We start from the raw sequence: 18,440 nt of genomic DNA, 5'->3' as shown, positions 1-18,440 counted from the left end.
CAAGCCACATGGGAGCCCGCTCACCACCCTACAGGCGGCCCTGCTTTGCTTCGCGCTTGGCGCCGCCGCCAACGAAGACGTCTTCAGGCTCGAAACAACATTGGTCCTTCCGAGGCGTAGAGGTTTGGGTCCGCCATATTCCGCCGCCTGCAGGACGGGCACCCTTCAATGAGGAGGGGGGAGGGAGCGCTGCGCACCGCGTGCTCTCACAGCGTTAGCTTTAGAAGAACGTAGAGATTGAAAAGGCAAAAATAATATGTTTTGGGTAGATCTCTTCAGTCCGGCAAGGAGGGAAGTTGTGGTGCACAGGCACTGCAATAGGGCTTGCTGGTGACCTATAGAAGATAGCTAGCTAGCGACCTACAAGGGGTCGCATTGGAGGAGGACGGGACCCTCTTCCTAGCATCAAAGTAAGGCAATTTGTCTGCGAATTGACATGCATACACTGGAGGTGCCTGAAAATGCGTGGAGACTGGGGCTGGCGATAGCGCCGGCACCAGTCCAGGCCTCCTCCCCACAGGGCCTAGGAGGCGAGCACCCCGAGTGAGGCGGCTTGGACGATAACAGATTTTGGAAACTTAAGAATAACCGTATTTCGTTATATATAGGCTACTGTTTCAAGGAAATGGGCCAACGTTAGGTGCCGATCATAGGCCCCGCTCGAGGGAGCAGGTAGCAGCGTAGTCGCAGCAGTAGGCGCTGTGCACTAGAGGAGTAGTGCGCAGGCACTACAATGGGGCTTGCTGGTGACCTATAGAGGATAGTTAACTGATGAACTATAGGCGGCTAAGAGGTTGAGACGCGGATTGAGCGCCGTAACCTCTTACCAGTGAAATCGAAATGTAATGTATTAACAAATTAATGTATAAACTAGAAATGCCTGCGAATGCTCTAAGATTGGGGCTGCCGGCAACGTCGGTATCGGTGCGCATCACAACCTCACCAGACCAGAAAAGCAAGAACGATAAGAAACGTCAGATATGAGAAATATGGGTTTGAGAACTTGAAACAATACGAACTTTTCAGTAAATTAGGTGATGTTACGCTACAGATGTGTCAGTAGTAGAGAAGATTTCATTGGTCAGCAGAGTTCAGGGTTGTGCAGCAACGTAGTCGCTAAAGAAAGTGCAGAATACAGGTGGAGAGGTGCCGGCACTATTGCCAGCCCCAATCTCCAGGTTTTTCAAGGCACCTGTAGTGTATGCATGTCAATTCGCAGACAAATTGCACTACTTTGATCCTAGTAAGAGGGTCCCGTCCTCCTCCAGTGTTGCGACCCCTTGTAGGTTGCTAGCTAGCTATCTTCTATAGGTCACCAGCAAGCCCTATTGTAGTGCCTGTGCACTACGTTAGGGGGTTAGAGCTAACGCTATGTGTAGTCTCCTCTTCATGGAAAAAGCGGTTAGCGACATGACTGGAGACTAACTGTGTGGATTTAAGAAATGTTCTCGCGTTCTGTTGGGATGCTTTTCGCAGAGAAGCATTTAGTTGTACACGTAGTGGCAGCTGTGGGTTCGATCACTCACCCAGGCTCTCCAGTTAGTGCAAGCGTTATTTAGCGAAGCTCTGGAAAGATAAGCAGGCAAAATTCGTAAAACACCAACCAAAAAAAGAACTGATCACGGGAAAAGATTAAAGCGGAGCCATTCTTTGAATTGCGCTTTATCTTGTTGCGGTGCACAATTCTCCAAGAGCAAGTACAAAACTCTAGACTATCAGGCTCTTCAAGGATGCCCAAAGCAGCTCTGTTCCGCACATGATGATGCTTGAGGAGAAGTTTTGAGGGAGAATACTACTGCTGTGGAGACGGCCGCGAAAAGGTTTTAGTACAGCATTCAATTCAAGAGCTCCAATTTGTAAAGAAAACAAAACTACTCCTCAAGCAGAAAACCCTCAACACAGTAGCAAAAAGGCTGTGAAGCCGCTCTTTCGAGGCCAGCACTACCTTTCTCTGAATCGCATCATAAATATTTAGGGGCGCTTAATGTAATATCGCGGCAACACGGTCCTGCCAACACGCGACACGCAAGGTCACCGTTCTGGGGCCCTGTTGCGAGTGCAGGCTAATTAACTACTCCAGTCAGCCGGACTAATGAAACATGGAGTAGAAGCGCCTGAAGTAGGCTGTAGTAGCTAAGATGCTCGAAGTTTCGTCTAGACCACATGAAAGTAAAGACTCTCCGGATTTTTTGTCTGTTTTGTGGGTTACTATTCGCCAGGCGCCCTCTATGAAAAGATGTTATGAGGGACAACGCTTTATCCAAGCAGAGCGCTTAAAGCTTGCTTTTGTCAGGTGTCTTAAGCATAATAGCGAGCCCTGTGTAAAAATGTGCTCATCATGCGAAGGGCTGGCTGACCTGGTGAGCATCTGCAGTAGACACTCTCAGCGTAATGGAATACGCAACTCTCCTTCTCACGCTACATCGTACGAGTAGCATGAGATTCATTTAATCGCTCCACTACATTTTCACCGTAGGACACCGTCAATGCTGGAACTAGCTTGTTCTTTTTCCAAGTAAAAGCTGCTCTGCCTTCTCTCATTTCATATTCTGTTTTACGGTTGTGTATACTCTAGAAGCCTAAGCAGCCATCATGTCACATAAATATATGTATAATACACAGCACCACATGCACAACAAAAGAATGAAACACTGAACGACGATACGGATGTATTCCAGAAAGAAAATGAGCGAGGCCGTAACATAGAGTGATGTTTCAACAGATATCGAGAAGAGCCCATTTCTGTGTAGGCGCTCAGCTCCTCTCTGTAGCTTCTTGCCTTAGAAGCTACAGAGAGGAGCTGAGCGCCTAACGCTGGCTTCCTAGTACAGTCGATCAATGAACGAGCATCTCGCAGTCAGAAACCATAAGGTTACAAGTTCGTGTACGACATCCGCACTGCAGGAAGAAACATTCATCCAAGTGCCACGCTAGGTCGAACCCCACAGTGAGTTTCAGAGAAAACCTGTCCCACTTATCTCATTAATTTTGAGTCCATCACATTCAGGTACTTCGCCTTCACAGGAAAATTATTGGTAACACTCAGGAGCACGTCAGAGCTTGTAGCTCTAGTTGAAGCTCTTCCGAGCTCCACAGATCACAACATATTGTATTAACAAACGTTTTCCCGGATGTGGCGGCATTACACGACCAGACGTAGGCACCGTCAGGTGAACTATATCCAATGCAGTCTTACACTTCGTTGCCGAAAGTGAAGTGTTAGGCACGCAGCTGCCATAGCTGACATAATCCAGGTACTGCACAGACTGTTGCACACAAGCGCCTACTACACATTCGCTGTTCTTGGCATACTAAAAAAATATCCCTTTTCGAATTAGTTAATATTATTTATAGTTCAAACTAAAATAACTGGACAAGCACGGATATTTTGTCGAGAAAAATAGTAATTAGACAGACTCTGTTTTCAACACTGGCCCTGCATCGAGAGAGGCAGCTCCAAAAAGCATCAGCAGAAATCGTATCAATCTCTTCATGTGGAAGCAAAGCGTTTCCAGTTTCAGCTTCGTAAGTTTTTTATATGTACAATGAATCCATCACGAATTCGTTTTCATATGCCATTGTTCCACGGTTAGGGAGCTGGTACCTGCCTCCAAGTCACGCTGCTTCATTCTGCCCGCATTACAGGTGTCCTTTCCTAGTGAGCTCATTGAGTTAAGGCGCATACCTGCAATTTTGCGCCTTTCTATGAGTTAGGTCGGAATATTAATGCACGCTTCCGACTTCTTGCCTCCCATTTGCCACATTTACAGGAAAACGCAGCTTGTGATTGTTTACAATGTCAGAAACGCCGCAGCAGGGGAACAAAATTGACACACAGGACTTTAAAGCTCCCTCAGTGATTGGAGGTGGATCTCTGCTCTTGGAAGTTAGGGGGGAATTCACTGTGCCAAATGTGAACTCGAAGGAGGAGTTAAGGGAGCTGCTCTCGCTTAGAAAGTGCTCGCTGGATCTTCGAAATACTGAGATTCGCATGAGCGACGAAGTTCGCAAAGAGGTTTGCGAGGCATTAGGAGTGAAGGAGAACGTAGGAGAGGATACCCTTAGGTCCTGCATACTTCTGAATGGCTGCATCACGAAGGCCCCTGCTGGAACCAACGAGCTTGTCCGCTGCTTTCTACGCAGAGGCACAAGGGAACAGCATTTTAGTTTGGTCAGGGAGCTGGCTAGACGACGCAGAGCCGAATTGGAGAAGGGTGTAAGGAGAGTTGCAGATGGGCCTCGAACTAAGACGACGAAAAACTTGGCTGATCATCACTCTGATTATCATTCTGCCGACGCTGCCTCCTTGCACGCTGCCGATAACAGGAATATCGAAAATGGCGGAGATACAAGAACTGCCTCCAGGGGTATGTTAGCGGCATCGGACACTGCTGCCCATGTGGAAGAAGCGGCAGGAGACGGGGCGAAGCCTGGCCGAACCAACAAAGCAGCAGGTGGCCGAAGTGCTCAGAAAGGGGGTAGCCTTTTACCGCAACCACATGAAGAACTCTACACGTTCCGATCGGCAACAACGGCATCCGAGTTGGGAACTTCAAGGAGGACGGAAGTAGATGCGTTGAGATGATCAAACTGGCAGCCGCTGTAGACTTGTTTCTGCATTTCCACCCTCCACCTGTGTCAGTGAAGGCGAACAATGAGCAGTTTCATGCACTTATGATAATAGATGTATGTGCAGCTGGAAGTTACAGGATTGCCGGTCGTTGGAGGATTTATGCGATGCGCTTTTGGTATGTTGAGGCCTGCGCGTCGGTGGCACAATCCACACGTTATTCACATGAACTGTATCTACGGAGCTATGTCAACTTTCGTATTATTTACGTCTTTCGACTTCCTATTGTGGAAATAAGTGTTAACGTTGAATGAGTGTTGGAGAATTCGAAAAAATTAGTGATGTACACTGGTGAAGCACTCAGGCTCATCCCAGTTGATACCGCAGGCTTTGCAACAGAGTTTGCTCATTACAAGGTGGTTTGTGTGCGTGTCGAGAAATTCGCAGCTCCTCGTTTCGGTGGGCGCGAGAATGCATTTAAATGTGCCTTAAATTTTCGCGCGCATAGACCGACGAGCAACGAGATAGGATTCAATACAGACAAACGGAGGAGATATGAACTACTAACTGATAGGCGACTCCTGGCGCTTAAGTATTTTTTGGCAAAGTCTGCTTTACAACGCAGTTGCCCATGTTGGGATAGAATGTATGCAGAGTGCGCGACTGTGCGAAGAACCAAGCTAGCAGGAGGGCATAGAGAGTGGACATGTGCGCAGAGCAGTGCATTTGTGCCTTTTGTAGATATGTTGGGATGATTCTGCAGCTTTGGCCGCATTGTCCAGCTCACGCGAGGTGTAGTGAGGAGACTTATTTTGCACCTCGCTGAAATGCAATTTGAAGGGAGCAGAAAACAGGAACAGATTGTAACTAAACGCGCAGTTGCAGTTGCGTATGCGCACAGTCAGATTCATACGGTGCCGTTGCCGTTCGGGACAGTATTGATGCCAGTGTGCTGATACGTGTACACTGGTACTTATTGAAATTCTTAGCAGAGTTCCAAGCGAATAGAGCTCTCTTAGAAGAACGAACGCAGCAACATAAGTGAAGATCGCCTTTGGAAGAACGTAGCCAGACGCTTCATAATGAAGGCTGCATCATGCCCTTGTTGGGAATTGATTAGGATCTGTGTATGTGCATCATTAGGCAGTGTTATATATTTGCAAACGGACATCATCAGGGGATGTCAGAGCCTAGTGTGGTAGGACTTATGTGACAGTTCACATTGTGAAGGAATCAGTTGGCGGTTTGCTGTGAGACTGACTCAATTCGTTATCCGAGCCGCGCGTTATTCACAGTCAATGGCTGATGACGTAGTTGAGATCCTTGGTCCAGTTTATCTGTGCATTTCTTGTTGGTTTCCCCGTTGGTGAAGCTTCATTAGTTGTCAGTGTTTGTTTAGCTGCTCTAGCACTGAGCAAGCTCTTTCCAGCGTTTTGCGGTCAGGGAAGAAAATGTAGCGGAAGGCAGCTTCCCGTGCTGTGTCCAGTAGAGGGTGAAGCTCTACTGGAGTTTATATTGTACTGGACGCAACACGGGGAGAATTTGAAGAGTAGGGCAATTGAAGATAACTGACCTCTGGCATCCATGAGGATGCCGACTAGCTGTTGGTCAACCAGCGATAGCTGGTGCTCAAGATCCTTTATTCTCTCCTTATTCGCAGTTAGTTCGTTTTGCTATCTCGCTTGCACTTCTTCGGCGTGGACTTTCGCTGCCGCATGCTTGGCAACGAGCAACTGTAGATGAAGCCGTTCTCGATGATAGTTGTCGATTTCTTTCTAAAGTTACTGTTTCTCGACATCATCCACAGAAGACGAGTCGGAATTTTTCCTCTTGCAGCGTTGCTCGTTTAGCTCCTCCTTCAATTCAGTGACCTGCTGACAGAAGGCCCTGAGCTCCTCCTCATGATTCTCTTGCTCCTCAGCAGAAGTATTTACGTGGGAAATTGAAGCCCAGAGCGGAAGGTATTTGGTCAGCGGAAAAACTGGGTAGAAATGGTGGCACCTGCGATGCACAGGAATGATTTAACTAGGAGATGCCGAGTTTCCGAGCAACAATTCCAATTGTGCATCAGTTTTTCGTTGCACTGCGAACTTTCTGTAGGGACCATGCTTCAGGTCAACAGAAGGGCAGAGTAACTAGAGATATAGGCTGGGGAAATGAAGACTAATTACACATATTGCTGTAACTCGCCAAGCTAGGAGTTGGCCGTGAGCAGTAGCTGTCTGATCTAGAGCATGCCGCTGACCGTCCGGAGCACGCGTAGATAGTGATACGCACGTACGGAAGCCAATGACGCCCCATAGGAGTTTGGCGCGCAGGAGGCACTGTGCGGGTACAAATGAAGAGCATCTAAGGACTTTGTCTTTTCCCTATAACTTCTGGCCGGACCTGCCACCGTAGCAGTGTGGTGCACATCCGCCTAATGAAAGAAGCACAGCACAACTTGTGAAGGATTGAGGAGCACGGTTTTCATGCAGCAGCTTGTACGGAAAGCTCAGAAAGCTGGAGGGACTCCGTTTGGCAGCCAATGAACTTCAAGCGGAGATAGCTGCAGGGCGCCTTCAGTAAAACTGAACAGCGTATTCATTGCTGGTGTTGGATAGTATATTGTTGAAGCTGCCACATCTGGAGACTGAGTTTAGCACGAAACTGATCAACAACGCGGCCTGGAGTCACCTGCGTTAGCAACACTCCGGTTTGGATGAAATTTCGATGTTTCTCTACTGAAGTGCTGCAACAAAATTTTGATGTTTCCTTCACTGCGGCTACTCTGCTTTATCACAGTGGCATTAGATGTTTTCCCGATAGGCCCTCTGTGTCGAACCGCGGTGAAAGAAACAGATTTTGTCCCTTTCGCAGCAGTTCGACACACAACACCTTTCAAGAAAGCACCAGATGCCGCAGTGATTACGCAAAGTGGCACCTACGCTATGAATAATATCATATTCCTAGACTGACGGAGACTCTTACGCAAGGATAAAGGTACTTTATCGATTTTCGCCACGCTCAAGTGTAGAGTGACTAGAATATGTAGCCGCCGTGGGGCTGCGTTGACTTTCTATGCAGGATAAGCCCAGGTCCACGAAACAATGGTACAACACTGTGAGCGATTGACTCGCGATGGTGTTCTAGCCAGCAGCCTTGCGCATTCGTTAACTTCATACCGCGCTCAATTTAATGGTGTAGAGACGCAGACTTCATGGAATCCTCGTCACATTTTTTGTTGCTGCAGCCGGGCTAACCTGTTTCCCTGATACCAGTAGACACCTCATGCACGGATGCTATGGGTCAGAGGTTTTCCGTGTTATTTCTTTAAAGGCTGTTTTACGCGTTGCAGGCCAGAAAAGCGTTAGCACAATGGACACTGATGATGTGCTTATCTTTTTGTCCTACTATTGTCTTCTCATTCCTGTTTGCCAGCTCCCTCTTTCTGTTAAGCTCGCCTTTTTCGTAAGGTTTCAACATGGCACATCGTAGCCTTTTCGATGTCTTTTCATAACGTTGACGTCTGCCGCTCATTACTTTCGACTTCACTGCAAAGTTGACGCAGGCAGCTGGTGGGTTCACTCTACGCCAACTACTACGTACAGAAACTAAACACGGGCCACAGTGGCTCTCTATTTAAGCTTTCCCATCATAGGAGTAAAAAACAACATTGAGCGTTCTGTCCGCTTTTGCGTATGGCACAGTGTGGCCTGTCGGTTCCACGCAGATAGATATGAACAGAGAGGCCTACTTACAAACGTTTTCCGTTTCACTTGCATTTTCATCTTCACGACGTCGTTCACATCCGCCTTTCCCCGTGCAGAAGATTCTTGCTGTGGCTCGGGCACTCTCATGTTTGATAACAGAAACTGTCTCTGCGGAAAACCTGTGACGTACTACTGGCATACTACTGACGAAGTTTTTCTGTAATCAAGAGGCCCTTGTCGGTGAGTTGAAATCTCGGCTTCCCACTATTCCTACCCATGAATTATGAAAACGACTCCTTTTGGGTCTGACAGGTGATCTGTATGTTCGGACTGAGCGTATTACAAATAGCAGCATATGTGGACCCGACGTCCCGTTACAACAGGACAAATAGACTTTCGTGTTTGCTCATCCTTATGCCAGCTCCACCTCTTGGAAAGGTAATGTAAAACAGGCTGCTCATGAGAATCTATGCAAGTCGGTGGTTTCTCGTGAAGTGCCAGACAAGCTCAAAATTTCAGAGCATTCTTGTATCAGGCGTTCTCTGATGGCGTGCGCAACGTTACCAAGGCCCTTAATTTTCAATGTGCTCAGAAAATAAGGGAGAATGCACTACAGAGTGCTGGATCCATGACGAGGTGCGCGTGACACAGCTCTGGGGGGAACAAAGCGTCTGTCCTGCTAAGTGCACACTCACATTTGGAAACGTTTGAAGCGCCATACGTCGTGGATTTTAAGCCCGGAGTATTCTATCGCGGCATAGACAAAATGCCACCGAATCTTGAGATGCATGCTCATCATCCTTCAAGCCCAGTGCCCCAGACGATGCGATCTATACGCATATGCGCCTGTGTCTTCTACAAATGGTGGCACCATTATGGCAGCTGCCACACAGAATGTTTGAGATAGGATATCAGTGGGCTACATGCTGAAAAGTGCCGCTGTGGAAGTTTTGTAGTGCTAAAGGAGACTCAGTCGTGCTTCAGGCAAACCCTCTATTGCGCGTGGCAAATACTGCGCGTGCTGTACGGGCCCTTCCTCCACAGCAGGGTTTTTCAAATGATATTCCAGATCAGATAAAATATTTACTGTTTTGCTGGCATTCCGCCGAGCTGATGGAAGCTGCTGTTGACCTTTAAGCTTGTGTGGCTTCGTGGTGTCTTTTATTGTTTCTTTATTGCAGTATTTGATGGCACCACCTGATGTAGCCATGTAACCTTATGAAGTTTTCACGACAAAGCGGTAGATGAGGAAGGTGCTTCGGGCTCAGCCCATTTAAAGCGCAATTATGCACACACATTTGCACGCAATAGATGGCGTGAAGGTTTGCAGCTTCCCTAGCATCTGCACCTCTCAGAAGTTCTAACTGTAGGAGGCAATTCACAATGCTCATACTATAACCATCTGCACGCTTCTGCGTAGCTGGAATAAAGGGGGAGAGAGGTGAAGAACGAAATATTCAGATCCCGAAAAGCAGACTGCTTGGTTGTTGAAGGCACAAGATACTACACATCACACCGTTGCAGAAGTGCACGCCACTGTGAAACACGAAAAGGTAAACTAGTACATCCTCTCTTGCCAAGTTCTAGAACATAGTTACCTGCCAGCAACTTCTTTTTCTTCGAGGCATTTTGCACTATGAGGAGCCAGTGCTTTCATGCTGCTCACGGCACCTTTCGTCGAAGGGAAAGGTCCCATGCGAGTAACAAAGCCTAGCGAGAAACATGGTCCATAGCCACTCACATAGTCAGGCGTCCCTTTGCATAGTTGCTGTGTAAAATTAAAAGGCACGCCTGCAAGCAAATTTGTCTCCAATTGCTCAAAGCCTAAATCTTACCACAAAATTTGCTAGGATTCATGTATTTTGCAAAAACTGCACTTATAGCGTGATGCGTCGAATGCTGTTCTACTTATTTTGCTGCCTCGAGGATGTCTCTCGCTTTTCTCCTCGATATTCTCAAAGTACGTGCCTTTTGATGAGGTTGATCTGTTCTATAGGATAACTGGAGCCAGCGTTTCGTGTTTTTGAGTTAACCAGAATTTCCTGAGGCTGAGTTTAGGGTCGTGAAACCTTGCCAGCTGCCAGTTCTGTAATGCTTTTTTTTAATTTGCGTACTTAGTTGTCCAGAAGTGCATAAAAAAAGCAAACACCAAAACTGCAATATTTTTTTGGGAAGCTGCATCCCTGCGCAGCAACCCACCACTGAAGAGGTACCCCAGAGCGTACGCACACCAGGGAAGAGTCACAGACTGCATTCTCGTAATATCTGTTTCGCGTTCCACGTAAATCATCGACAACCCAAAGAAAATGAAAACACTATCAGCCTATTCATTATGACTTCTACTTATCCGACAATATCCCTGCGAGCTGATGCAGCTTACGTCGTGAATGGCTCTAGGCGCAAACGCAGACGAAGCGCAAAGGCTCGAGAGCTTTGATCCACAAAATATACCTGAGGCAGCAACGCGCAGATTTCGTCTTCATTGCATGCTGCACGCCACAGTTTTCAACAAAAAGGTTATGCGGCAACAAGTCTACTCATCATGAAATCGATCAATAATGTGCTGCCACATCACCCGCATGTGCTTGTTGACCAACGACCACACGGACTGACAAAAAAACGAATGCAAGGGACATATCCAGTCCGAAAGGGTAATCTGCAAGTGTGCGAAATGCAAGGTTCCAGGTAAACTAAGTATAAAAACAGCATTCTTACCTTAGCTACTGGCAGCTCGCATGTAGAAGTTGTCCATTACGAATAAGCGCACTACATAAACGGGACAAACTCGCACTCATCCAACTGGCAGCAGCCACAAATTCCGCAAGTGTGAAGGCATGCTATCGAGTTGTCAGCACAGGAACAAGGAAGCGATAGACAGAAACATACTCGCAAGTGCACACACCCGCATGGTGTTGAAAAAGTGCATTACATCCAGGGCATGAAGCCTGGAGCCTGGTTGTTGGCAATGCTGTGCGTCTGCTGTGGGTTTCGCCTTAAGCGGGTGGTTCCACTTTCCAACAACCATCATGCATGTCCACTTGCCCCTGAAGGATTACAGACTCCTTAAAATGCTGATGACACCAAGAAAGCTTCAATGAAGCTTGAGTAAGCTTCTCTGGTGGTTTTTCAGCATATCGTCTATTGCTCCGGCGTGGCTTCGCACCTTCGCCGCTGTCTGTACAGCCTCTGCAAATGTGCTAGCGCTCCCCGCCTCCTTCCTGGCTTCATTTAAAAGGGATCGGAGCTTGTGTAAATCAGCAATCTTTGGACCTGGAAAAGTCACGCCGCTCGAGAAAACGTGCTCGGCAGCTCTGAAACTGCTTTCGACTTCATCCTCGAGAAATACTTGCAGATTGCTCTGCAGCACCAGCGTCATTGATCTTTCATTGTACTTCACGAGGTTAGCTAAACTCTCCTCCATTTCATCAAGCACTACTGTAGCATCCGCCAAACAGTTCTTGCTTCGGAGTTCTTTGACAGCGTTCTGAGTTGCCTCGTAGTGCACTGCAACCGATTCCTCGATGGCCACTGCATCGTCAAGTAGTTGCTCCTTCAACGGAGGGTTAAGCTGCCTGGCAACTGTTAGTTCCCCGCCTCTGCTATTCAGACTAGAGCTGCACCTTCCCCTAACAGTAGACAGGTTGGCTCTAGTTGAACTAATTTGTATTTCGGCGAAAGCGCTGGTCTCTGTAGTTGCTTTTGTCAGTAATGCAAGGTCTTCGGAGTTCAGCTCGGTACGAGGAGGAGACATGATCTTCGTTAGCTCCCAGCAATCTTCCAGCAAGTCCAGCGTCTTTTCGTGTAGCTTTTCGACACGCCCAAACGAAGCATCGGCGCTCTCCACTGAGGTGCTTGCCTCCACAGCTTGTTTTTCTCTATCTATGCTTCCCATAAGTTCTCTTGCACATTCCAATTTCTTCATGAGAAGTTGAATACTTTCACTGTTGTTGTAAGCAGATGCACCACCTTCCTCTGGAGAGGCCTCTACTGTGTCTGGTACCAACCCAACGTAGACGTTTAGGACAGTGCATGTCAAATGGAGAGTCCTCATCCACTCTTCAACCGTACTCAAGAGGCGTATGCGTATGCCGCTCATTGCAGTCTCCTCCACTTTCCTTGCTCTCTGAAGTATGTGGGCTTTTCTGTCACCCATAGAACGCAACCATTCAAGCTCAGCTGCAGCAGACAATAAAAGCTCTCCGTCTGCCTCGTTTGCAAATCGCGCCGACATCAGAAGCCTCTTATGTGCAACATCAAACTTTTGGCACACGTTAATTGCACTTTGCTGGAGAGAACGCAAATAAACCACAAAGGGAAAAACTGCCTCCCCTTCGATAATATCACTTAGCAGAGCCGTCATCACTCCACCCGATTCGTCCTGATCTAGTAAACTAAAATTGGGGACTTTTGAGCCGGCCTTTGCGAGCGCTTGTGCCTGCTGAAGGGACATTTGATGCAGACGGCGTAAGGCCTGTACAGCGTTATCAAGATGCATCTCGCGCCCTGCCTCTTTGGTTGCCGATGCTCCAGCTGCTTCTGCCTTCTTCACACTTTCGCGTGCACCATCTAGAAGTACCTGAGACTCCTGTGAGTCCAATGCCAAGGCCAGACGGACTGCCAGTGGCAGGAGACCCCGCACAATCTCTACTCTGCTTTGTTCTTTCGCCTTGTGGGCGCTGACGGGTGACTCGCTTGTGCCTTCTCTCTCTTGTGCGGAAGAACTTCCACCTTCTAGAGTGCCGAACGGCTGCCCCTCCTTCTGCGTCCACTGCTTTTGTTCCTTCAGCGCAGGCCGCTTTTTTTTATGAGCGGCCAGCAGACATAGCGACAAGAATGCGAAGGTAGCAATTAGACTCTCCCCCGTGGTCCATGTGCGAGCGACACCGGCCCTTGGTCTAGTACTAGGCACCTTCGAAGCTTGTCCCGTATTCGCTGCCGTCGAGTCTGCTTCTGGCCAGGACTCTGCAGTCGTTTCCGATACATCCTGGTTCGACACGGGCAACACAACAGTCTCCGTCTTGCCATAGTCTTCGTTAATATAGTCGTAGCTCAGAAATAAGGCAGTAGAAAACAAAGGGTTGTCGGCAAAGAGCACAGTGAAAGTTCCAATAGATTTAAAGAGTTGCCCGTTGATCAGAAGAAAATTAGCCCAAAGCACATGAAAGGTCAAATTTCCCCACATCGCAGGTTGGACCACAGCTCGAATATCACAAATACAGGGAACAGCGCAATCGAGGCATATTGCTGAACCAGTTTCGAACAAAAGAGAAATTCAGTGAACAATTAAATGTCAGTCTCGTTGCTTGTAGCGATTAGCGCATCCTCCACTAGTGCACAGTCCTTGCGGACTCCATAGCGATTTCAACCCCATTTAGTCCAATTACCCATAACCACAACAATTGATTCAACAAAACATAATAAATTTAAGGACTCGAGAGGTCTTATATACAGAAAACTTCCTGTTTCGGCATCATGCTGCCTTGGTGTGCACCCAGAGTCACCTATGGCCCTAAACTGGGCAGTTGCGGTGTTTAAAGACCCTCGATATCCTTCACTTTTCCCAAAAGTACAAGCTTCAATCTATGCAATTCTTTATTTTTGTACTTTTCTAGTCCATTTAGCATTGGTACTGGTTCCATTTTAGTGCCCCAGATGACAACTTCCACCCTCCGATACTTCCCCAGGTTCGACTACATCCTGTCCTTTCATCCATCTTCATATTCTGCCATTCTGCATTACTGCTTTGCTGCTCACGACTGTTGCTAGGGCTGTGGATGGGCAGAAAACCCTTAACTACTCGTCAGTTATCCCTTAATGACTATATTAGGGCTACTTGTTTTCCATTGTTTGTGCTTACTGTATGTCGGTTGGTTCGTGTTTCTCTCGATGCGAGTCTCCTAGCATTTCTGGCGTTTCTAAGGACTTTATTGGCTGCATTACCTCGATTTTTGTGTTTAAAATCAACGAAAATCCCTCTGTAGTTTTCTTCCTTCCCCTCTTTCCCTTCAATTTACTTTCATGCCCATTGTGTGTTCCTTCTCATCAACTGTAATTGTGACTACTCGCAAGTATTCTCGTCAAGTTATTTTATTATACAGAGCCTTGCTTACTTCAACCACCAGCATTAGGAGGTCGTCTCAGCAACGTGTCTCCTCGTTTCTAGGATCGTGCCTTTATCGTCATAACGCCTTGAACACTATACAGTATAGTGCAGCACAGAGCCTTGAGGCCAAGCATATCGAAGTTTACTCATTGAAGACGTGAATTAGATGTACTGCACGTATAAGGACAGAGCTCTCGGGATGGCTACACCCAGCGCATATCCCAGAGGGAGGCATCAGGTTGGTGTGAGTTCAAAGGCGAAAATGCTTAATAACAAAGAAGAAAGCACCAAGTGAGTGGGAGTCTCAAAGAGACGTGTAGTTCTTCCGAGTCTGATAGCGAGGGCCCTACCAGTTCCTTCGAAAGACAGCGCCCCAGCCACATCAATGCTGCTTCTGGCAGCTTCCGGTCCTTCCCATCTGTTCTTTTTGCCCTTTTTTGTTGCTTCTGCTCCTAAAATAGCTGCAAAGTCTCGCGCGTTTGTTGCTGGAGACGCAGCCGTAGCAACTACGGTAGCCAAACCAACAGGGAGGTTTGGTGCCGGGGCCTATTCGCTATAGCCTGGCTTGGGGATTCGAATGTCTCACACGACATACTGCAACAGGGTATAATCTGGCAAGCACAGAACCTTGTGAATGAAAGGTGATGCAGTAGACGTAGAAGGCAAAAGCAAAGCGCGAAAAGAGAGCCTCCAACTTAATGTGACTGCGACCTAGTGGTGAGAAAAGTGTCAGGCCCGACTGCAGTGGAGACGGCAGTAGTTGTAGTGCACAGGCACTACAATAGGGCTTGCTGGTGTCCTATAGAAGATAGCTAGCTAACGACCTACAAGAGGTCATAACACTGAACGGGGACAGAACCCTCTTAGTAGGATCAAAGTAAGGCAATCTGTCTGCGAATTGACATGCTTACACTAGAGGTGCCTGTACATACCTGTAGATTGGGGCTGGCGATAGCGCCGGCACCGGTGCAGGCCTCCTACCCAGAGGGCCTAGGAAGCGGCAACCCCAAGTAGTGGGGGGGGTTTAGAAAAGGCTAAAAGTAACTGCATTTTGTGATATTTGGACTACTGTTTCAAGGAAATGCGCCGAAGGTAGACGGTTATCATAGGCCCCTACTCGAGGGGGCAGGTAGCAACGTAGTCGCAGCAGTAGGCGCTGTGCAGTATACTCCAGTGGCGGAGGGAGGGCACGAAACAGGGAGGTTCTCGAGCAGGGGAAGTTTAAGAGTGGTCAGTAACATCCTGCCCTGATATACAAAATAAGTATTTACGGCTTTTTGCTGATTTTAAGAGCATGGGTTCCGTGGCTTAATGAGGTATTGCTTACAGGGTTGAGAGTCATGGTATAAGTGAGCGCCTGCTTTTACTTCCTTCTTTACTTATTTTTTGTATAAATGTAAGTACATGTTTGTTTATTGATTTTCACATATTTACTCAGTATCCGGAACATCCCTTAGAAAGGCCCGATATTAGGACTCGCGTGCAGATGACTTGCTTACGTGGCATGCATCCTGAGAGTTTGAGGGTGTGCACCTGCACGTTCGCACTTTCCCCTGCTTTTTTATGCTTGCAGCCCCTAGAAAAACTATGGTGCAGATCCTAAGAAGTACTCGATGAACATGCTGAGCGCAACCGAAAGGGGAAACAAAATGTAGAGGAATTGTGGGGTAGGCAGTAGAAAAGAGGGTGCACCAGAATGAGGGAGCACTCTACGTTACAGGCGAATGGGGACACCGGTCTGTGTAGGCATACATGGCAGGTTATAGAACGATATTCAGGGGCAGCCCGCCACCTAACAAGATACGAAGTAGCATTGCCTGCACCCTGTTGTCCCAATATAAAGCCGGCATCGTACTGGTCAGTGGGATTGCCAGCAGCACTGGAAACTGACAGCCAGCCAACCGATGAATTTTTTAGCGAGCAAGTTAGAGCGTCTATGGAGGCGAAATACAAATTGAGGGACGTGAAAGACGCCAAAGCCGGACTGCATTGCGGGTAGGGCCAAGCGCTCGCTGGCGGTGAAGGTCCCGCGGTAGCGCAAGTTGAGCTCTTAGCATGTGTTGAGGGCCAGTAACTCCTTGCTGCCGAGCCCGATCTTGCCATGGACACAGTATTGGACTGGATGTCATTTTAAATCAGCCTAGGCCTTTTTGTTGTCGCTTAGCACGTAAGATGCGGCTCCAGGCTCGGTACCAAAGTGGCCTAAAGAGCTTGGCCGTGAGAAGAGAGAGTGGAAACCAATAGAGCGCTGATATTTAGGTCAGCAGCCTTGGGGTGGCTTTGTCCGATCATAATCGAGCGGATAGAGCTCAATGGAAGAATGACTTGTTGTGTTGTACACAATTTCGAGTGTCTGAAGGAACCCCTCTTTCTTTCGCTCGTCGGGCTGGATGCGTGTGCGTAGTATTTTTTCCAGTGGGCGATTGACATGTTCTGTTTTTCATTGACTCTGAGGGTTAGTCCGAGGCGTGATAAGCCAAATGCTGAATTAAGGACAAGGTTATTTCCACATATGTGATTGAGAACAATGGCGAGGATTGGAAATCAGGATCTAAGGGAGACCATGATAGCAAAGGATGTTGCCTACAAATCGTTCGCTGGTTTTACCTGCTGCGACCGCCTTCTTGGTTGGGACACAATGAGCCATTTTGCCTAGAGAGTTAACGACAACTCCAATTTAGTGGTCAACGGCGAGTAGAATAGGGTCATACGCTCAAACTATGAGAGATAGATCTATAAAAAGGTCGATTCTGCCTTGATTTCAGCGGCAACAAAGAATAAGTGATCGTTTGAAAAGACCGGCGAGCTTTTGTGTGAACGAATTGGGAGCAATGCAGTACACACAATATTATGGGCATGCCGTGTTGCCAACGCTGGGTCAGTCATAACGTTGGCTGACAGCAAAATATCCCTTTTTCTTACCATGATGACCCGCGGTGAGATGAATATGATGACTATAAAGCGCGTTTGTAAAGAGTTCCGCAGCAGCCTACACCGTGGAGCTCCTTGCGAACCGTCTTCCGGCTTTCCAGAGCTACTCATATCGGAACGAGACCCCGGCTTTCATTCGGATCTCTGGCAACAACTAGTTCCCTGTTTTAACTTTAGACGCGCCATCTCCTCATGCTACCATCCGCAGAGCTACGGTCAAACTGAGAGGATTAACCGCACACTGGAGCACATGCTTGGTACCTACTTCTAATCTGAGGAACGCGAGTGGGAGCGTTTGCTTCCCGTCCTGGAGCTTGCTTACAACACGACACGCTATTCATCCACCGACTCCACCGACTCCTCTCCCTTTAAGCTCATGATCTGCGAGAACCCGCTGACTGCTGCGAATCTTGATCGCGTTATCCCCTACGCCCACTCCTCCGGTGATTTAAGCTTTTCCGACAACTTTGCAACAGAGCACATCGTCGCATCCTGAAGGCAAAATGGCAGACGAAATGCTACGCAGACATGAATCCTCGAGCCGTGGAGTATGCAGTGGACAATAAATAAGGTCTGGCTCAGTAGCAAGCATCTATCGGCTTCGAAAAGCTGCTCCGTTACGGAGGACCCTTTGAAATTATCGAATGTATAGGGACCGTGGCATACCGTCTCGCTTTGCTCCCACCTATAAATGCCATAACGTTTTCCATGTTTCGCAGTTAGTTCCTCATTGCCCCAGCCCTCCCGACTTGGTTCCCCAGGAAGCAGACTCCGCCTGGCCCCCTATCTGCGACGCGGTAGGCAATCCAACAGAGGAGTATGAAGTAGATTATATCATGGACCAGCGCGGCTCGGGAGCCGACACTTGCTACCCCGTCAAGTGGAGCGTAACCCGTGAAGATCAAGCCACCTGGGAACCCGCTCATCACCTTACAGGATGCCCAGCTTTGCTTCGTGCGTGGCGCTGCTACCAGCGAAGGCGTCTTCAGGCTCGAAACCATCTTGCTCCTCCCGAGGCGTAGCGGTTTGAGTCCGTCAGCGTCCGCCGCCCGCAGGGCTGGCAGCCTTCCATGACGAGGGGGAAGGAAGAGCTGGGCGCCGTGTGCGTCCATGGCATTAGCATTAGAAGAGAATAAGGACAAGA

General features: G+C 48.1%; 2 protein-coding genes across 2 annotated transcripts; one reads left to right on the top strand and one right to left on the bottom strand.

Annotated features, from left to right (window-relative positions):
- Positions 1 to 3,796: 3,796 nt before the first annotated feature.
- ETH_00000685 (uncharacterized protein) lies at positions 3,797 to 4,585 on the top strand (the record flags this gene model as incomplete). Its single annotated transcript, XM_013378627.1, has 1 exon — positions 3,797 to 4,585. The coding sequence occupies one exon, from the start codon at positions 3,797 to 3,799 to the stop codon at positions 4,583 to 4,585; it is 789 nt and encodes a 262-aa protein (XP_013234081.1).
- A 6,768-nt stretch (positions 4,586 to 11,353) lies between these two features.
- On the bottom strand, positions 11,354 to 13,444 carry ETH_00000680 (uncharacterized protein; the record flags this gene model as incomplete). The annotated part of the gene is made up of 1 exon (XM_013378626.1): positions 11,354 to 13,444. The coding sequence occupies one exon, from the start codon at positions 13,442 to 13,444 to the stop codon at positions 11,354 to 11,356; it is 2,091 nt and encodes a 696-aa protein (XP_013234080.1).
- Between the last annotated feature and the right edge of the window lie 4,996 nt (positions 13,445 to 18,440).

Source organism: Eimeria tenella, genomic scaffold (assembly GCF_000499545.2).
Source record: "Eimeria tenella Houghton genomic scaffold, Eth_scaff91, whole genome shotgun sequence".
NCBI lineage: Eukaryota > Apicomplexa > Conoidasida > Eucoccidiorida > Eimeriidae > Eimeria > Eimeria tenella.
This window is presented reverse-complemented; position numbering and strand designations above follow the sequence as displayed.